Source organism: Megalobrama amblycephala, linkage group LG16 (assembly GCF_018812025.1).
Source record: "Megalobrama amblycephala isolate DHTTF-2021 linkage group LG16, ASM1881202v1, whole genome shotgun sequence".
Classification (NCBI taxonomy): Eukaryota; Metazoa; Chordata; class Actinopteri; order Cypriniformes; family Xenocyprididae; genus Megalobrama; species Megalobrama amblycephala.
The window spans coordinates 29,078,901-29,084,900 of record NC_063059.1 but is presented as its reverse complement, the minus strand read 5'-3'; the positions used below and the strand labels follow the sequence as shown (position 1 = coordinate 29,084,900).

Genomic DNA, 6,000 nt, shown 5'->3' with positions numbered 1-6,000 from the left:
AGCCAAGACAACTCAATTTCCTGTTCAATTCACTCTGTCTGACTGATAAAAAAAGTGAAAACAATTAGCATTTAATATAGAATCCGCCATGGAACTCCGCAAGTCACCACCTTTGTTTCATTTATGTCAACATCCTGACAGTTCAAAACCTTAAAACCAAAATGCCTGGGATAATGTACAATAAACGTCGTCTTGCAGAAATAATAATTGTATTGCATCAGAAACCTAGTGCCTCTGAACCTTTGATGTGCCCTCATGTTAGAGCATATGGAGGAAACTTCATCATTAGATATGTCCTCCAGACGGTGCTGCAGTGCCCTCTGCTGTTCACTGCTCAACACCTGCAGGGACGATCAAATATAGTACCCAGTCTCATTAATATTAATGTATAATGAAACGTTCATTAAAATGGAACAATAACAGGACTGTATGTTAGTAATTTAACTTCCTGACTTGAAGAGTCAGATTAAAATGCTTTAGGGTGATAGTGCTTGGTATAAAAAGTCAGCCCAATAAACCTTGAAAGCAAACTGTCAGGATTTTGTCAAAAGAAACAAAACATAATGGTCTAAGCACTGATTACATTAGGTGCAACAAGGGTACATGTCATGATTTTGAATAAATAACTTTAATGAGAGTAAAGCAAAGTGAATACATTAAAAAACAAATAAAATCGAGAACTGAGAACAGTACACTTGTTAAAAACTAAAACAGCAGTTGATAAGAACAGCATATATGTATGTAACCATGTAATGATTACTACCATTCAAATGAACTAATGGTTCAAATGAAAGCTCACTCACATCTTTAACTCAATGTAGACAATCAAAAAAGTGAAAAAGGATCATGTTTAAAGTGCCTGTTGTTACATAACACAGACCAACTATAAAGTGCATGATTATAAAATTCAGAGGGAAAAACTTCTGGGGGGTGGGGGAGACCATGACCTTTCATAGTTATTATCTCAGATCATATATGCTGATGTCATTGACATATATAACTGTGTTTGATTCCACAGTGATGGTACATCAAAAAAAGAAAAAAAAACATTCTTCACCCAAAAACACAAGGCAGTGGCTCCTATATATTGCTCCTGTGGCAAACTTTGAAAGCCTTTGTTAATTTTTCTTTTTATTAAAGACCATATTTTGATTATTTTTGCAACCTCTAGTAACAAAATGACAACATTAACAACACACTTCAACAAATAAAAGTAGCAATAAAGCCACGATAACCCATTACCATAATGTATGAGTGATATCTCAAATTTACGCAGTTTGCTTAAGCCATTTGAACTGTAATATATAGAGTATACAGTGAAAGACACCCTTCAGTGAACAATTAAAGCATTTTTTAAATTTTTTATATATTATTTTAATTTGATTAGCAATAGAAAACCACTGCCCTGCAGAGGTTGTATATTTCTGGATAATAATTTATTTATTTATTTTTAGAAATCTGTCATTCAGCATAAATCTGCATCTCAGGCCTGAGCTCTGTCTTGTGAAAACCTGCGTGGCCCACAGCTGTGGAATACAGTCTGTTACTATGAAGCGGCATGCAGCCGTAGTTCGGGAAAACACCAGAACTTGCTCGGCTGTTCTTAGGGATTTTCGGATGTATAGATACATAACTTTCAGAATAGTCAGATGGCACAAACATGCTACGAGTTCTTGTCCTACTTTGGGAAGAGAACGAAAGTCTGTGGTCCCGCTCCAGGGTAATTTTCGCTTGACCATTTGGATGGCGAGTTTTTACACTCTGCGATCTCTTAGACCTCTGAGGGTCCCTGCTCATTGCTCGAATGTACTGGTAGTCCTCTTTGGAGTTGCTGAGAGTCTTATACATCAGCCTGTCTTGGTTGCGGTGTGCGACACCAAAGCTATCACTGGACCCGGTCTGTTTGAAGTCAGGGCAGCTGTACTCCTTATGTAGGGTCAGGTTACGTGGCAGTACTGTGGACTCGGGCCTGTGTTGAGGATAGTTGTGCATTGATCGACTCTGCTTCATTATAAGAGCTGACTTAGATCCCTGCCCACTACCATGCCTGTCTGACTTCGAGGGCACAGGCATATCAGGCTCAGAAAGTGGGTGCTCTGGAGAGTAATGGGACACCATGGTCACCCTGTACTTCCCATCAGCCCCTTCAGTTGAAATCAGCATCTCCTTCCCAGAGTTTGACCTGCTCCTAGTGTGCATTGTTTCTTGGCACTGACGGTCGCCTCTTACAAGATGGGGCTGGGACACAACTGGACCCGACAACCTCTCCTTGGCTGCATTTTCCTGCCTAATGGAATGTCGATCAGATAAACCTGAATTAAAAGCCCCGTAGAGAGAAGGGTTCTTCATTCTTGGCTGGAGACCGACATCTCTGGTCATGAAATCTGACTCGTTGTTCACCGGGAGGTTACGTAGAGGCTTGTGGTAGTACTCTGTACTGCCCATAACCTTTGATGAACGAGAAGGCAGTTTGCTGAGTGTGTAGGAGAGAGTGTATCCATGACTGTCCTCTCGATATTGATTGTATCGAGCCTCTGAATAGGGGCTGTACCTATACCGAACCTTCCCATCTTCAAAATAAGGCCGCACTTGCTGGATGTCTGATGCCGGTGGTTTTTGGTAAGGTTTCCTCTGGCTACCTTGATTCTGGAGGAAGAAAAACTTGTCCTCTGGTGGAGTGTGCATTGAACGTACCCTGCGGATAGTGGGGTAGACGGAGGCTCCATCCAATGGCGGATACCTTGGTCCTCCATGTCTATAGAGACCGACTGAGGAGTAGTCTTCCCGTTGACCTTTATATTTAATGGACTGGTGTAGGGATCGTGGTGCAAGGGTATTGCAGTAATTTCTTGAAAGAACTCTGGGATGGGGACGCCCATCGTCAGGCTGATAATAAGGGGTACTTTGCCCGACTGGACTTGACCAGTGTTGAGAGTAAGCAGACCTTTGGTCTCTGGGTTTGTACTGATACACTACACTTGGTGGAGTGCTTGAAGCTTGTGGAAGAACTTCATGCACTGAAGCAGGCATGGCTGTTTCCGCCAATATGGCTCGGAAGTTGGCAGCATTAGCAGCCTGCTTGTTGTGCAGTGCATCAATGGCTGAATGACTATCCAAGGAAGAAAATCTCTCTGAAAGAGCTGGCTGTAAACTTCCACCTACCTCCATCTCAGCATCAAGGCTTGATCCACCTCCATCTGTACCAACTCCAACATGGCGGATGTTATCTCTCATAGTTGTCTGGCTCTTTGGAGCCAGCTGAATCTCTGGATCTCTGCGAGAAGAGAAACCCTGGGAGGGCACATGGGTGCACTGGCCACCAGCTGGTGCATCACAGCCATCAGAGAAGCTGAGTCCGCTCTCACTGCCATGGCAGGCGCAGGTGCTGCGTAGGCTGCCTCCATCGGTGTGGCTCTCAGTAGACATGGTGCTTGATGGATCTGGGAAAGTCCTCCTAGACACATACTGTTCCTCTCTATCAGAGGATGTCTGTAGAGGAGGAGGAAACTGGAGTGTGAAAAGTGGGTTCTGATGATGAACTGGAGAAATGGGTGTGGGAGGTTCAGAGCTTCCACGTTTGCTGAGTCGAGTGGCCTGCTGGGCAGATTCTGCTAGTGCTAGAGCTAGCATACGGGCAGCACTCTTTACTGAAGGCTGTGGAGTTATGAGAGACACAGACCTCACCAAACCAGGCGTACATTCAAATGTCACTGCACCTAGAGGGAGAAAAACAAACCGACACTTTTAAATAGAGGAACACAGGACCAAAATAAAATTTAGCTTTGCTAAATTCCTGGCTTTCTCTTGCAAATATCCTGTCTTAAATGTCCTATTCCACATATGCCATTAGGTCAAAGGCTAGTTTTACTAAGATTGTTAGCTTTCTCTCATCATTTTAGAGGGTATGCATGTGATGTCACAGTCTGCCAGAGTGCCTGCGGTTACACCCACTCAGTGGCAAAAAGACTGCATGGCGGCAATGGTTTTCAGCGTGAATGCAGCGAAAAACACATAAAACACATCTAAAATGGGAAAGAGTTTTGTGATTGACTGTACAAATAGATTTGACAAGAAATCTGAGGTATATTTTTACAGACTACTGAAAGCTACAGAAAAGAAAAACAAATGGATCTCTGCAATTCACAGAAACAACTGGACCCCAGGCAGAGAAACTCTGGATTTGCAGTTATCATTTTGTGTCAATATGTTGAATTTTGAGATAAAAATCATATCCTACATTGCATTGTTATATATTTGTATTGACAACTCAATTAAATATTTACCAACTTATATTCTGCATAATTGGATGTTTTTAATAAACAGACAAAAAACGATACCAATTTTAGGGCTGGATGACATGACAATATAATTAATATTGATATAAGTGATCACCCAGATTTAGACCTATCTACAGTATACTGTATTTATATAAAGAGTTCACAGGCAAATTTGCTTTATGTATTTCCCCGGCGTCGAAATCAGGCACATGTACATGTCAGGAAACACGATTCCTGGCAGCATGTCAACATCCATGGATCATTAGATCTTTGGTAAGTTGTAAGGAACACTGCATCGAGTCCGGCCTTTAGTTTAAACTAATGATAATTTGTTTTACTTGCGTTTTCGCAGTTTCCCCTATTAAATCGAGTCATTCAGCAGGCTCGGTTGCCACTAAGTCCGGCTGAGAGGGCGTGTTCTGGCGGGAAAGTGACATCAATGCATACCCTCTATTAGTTGTCTCTATTCCTTCAAGTTAAATGCTAGCCTTGCTAATAGTTATGTTTTTCTTGCTAACATTCCCAAACTGGGGTATTCGTACCCGTACTTTGAAATGTTTTTTTATTTTGCATTGTTAATCCAATAAAACAAAAAGTACAACTTAAAAAGTTCTAGGGCTGTAAGAAGATTTATTCATAAACTATTTATTGTTTGATTTTTTTCATAATTAACAACTTAACACATTCAGTTACTGTTTTAGGGAAAGTAAACAAAATAATGAGTGTAAGTGTTGGGTTTGGCAATTTCTGTAGATGACACTTGTAGCGGAACATATGTTCCTTTTAATAAACGCATATGGATAATTTGAGTATTTGGATGAACGTAAGGCTGCCACTGACCTGAGTCTGCTCTTCTGTGCTCCTTGACATCTGCAGATTTATTTTCTGCTTTGCAAAAACTTGCAGAACGCTGATGGCCTTCACCACCTTTCACGGACACACTGGGCTTTTTCACAAGGGACATAATGTCAGAAGGACAGGACACAGTACTACTCTTTGCTACTGAGCTCTTTGTTGTGCCTTCTTGGCCAGTCTTAGAGGTGCCCACCTCCAGGTTAGTGGAGGCGGCTGGCACTTCAGAGGGTTTGTGATTTGCATGTTCTGAGTGCAGTGGGATGAGATCAGGTGGCTGGGAGGGACTTGTGACTTTGTCTGAAGGCTCCGACTCAATGAGGCTGCCTCCCGCCTTCTTGCGACTGCCTCTTTTCTTCCTGTCAGGTACTGTGGGATCAGCCAGCTGCGTGGACTGAAAAGCCAACGGGTCTATGTCTAAGGAGGCTATGCTTATAAACTCAGCTTCTGCTGCAGCGTGGGGTGGAGATATAAGAGCTGGCACACAAGAGGAAGAGGAAACAGTGTCCTTCTTGTGGTCTTTGAGACTGGACCGGGAGTCTCCAGTCAATCTGCTCTCCAACAGATCCTCATTAAAGGAAATTGACAAAGCATCACTGGTGGACAGCGGTCTACGTGGACGATAGATATTTGAACCACCTGAGACAGAACAACAGAGATCAGCCTATGGATGAATATACAGTAACAAGTGTACAACAGGTGATAAGTCACTGGAAACAACTGTATTAAAAGGTTCTGTATAGATGCCCTTTCTCCTAAACCGCACCACCAAAGACACGTCAGCAAACCCCGAAGACGCATTAACTCAGAGACAGATGTGATATTTCAGTGTCAGGCAGTAGAAATATTTTTAAGTGGTATAAAAAAATAA

General features: G+C 42.3%; 1 protein-coding gene across 2 annotated transcripts in view; it reads right to left on the bottom strand.

Annotated features, from left to right (window-relative positions):
• Positions 1–609: 609 nt before the first annotated feature.
• arhgap32a (Rho GTPase activating protein 32a) overlaps positions 610–6,000 on the bottom strand; it is a 34,314-nt gene continuing 28,923 nt past the window's right edge. For both annotated transcript variants that reach the window (XM_048160880.1, XM_048160881.1), the window contains 2 exons: positions 5,118–5,768; positions 610–3,716 (listed from right to left, as the gene is read on the bottom strand). In XM_048160880.1, coding sequence (XP_048016837.1) covers positions 1,462–3,716; positions 5,118–5,768 — 2,906 coding nt within the window. In that variant the 3' untranslated portion in view covers positions 610–1,461. The remainder of the gene's footprint in view (positions 3,717–5,117; positions 5,769–6,000) is intronic.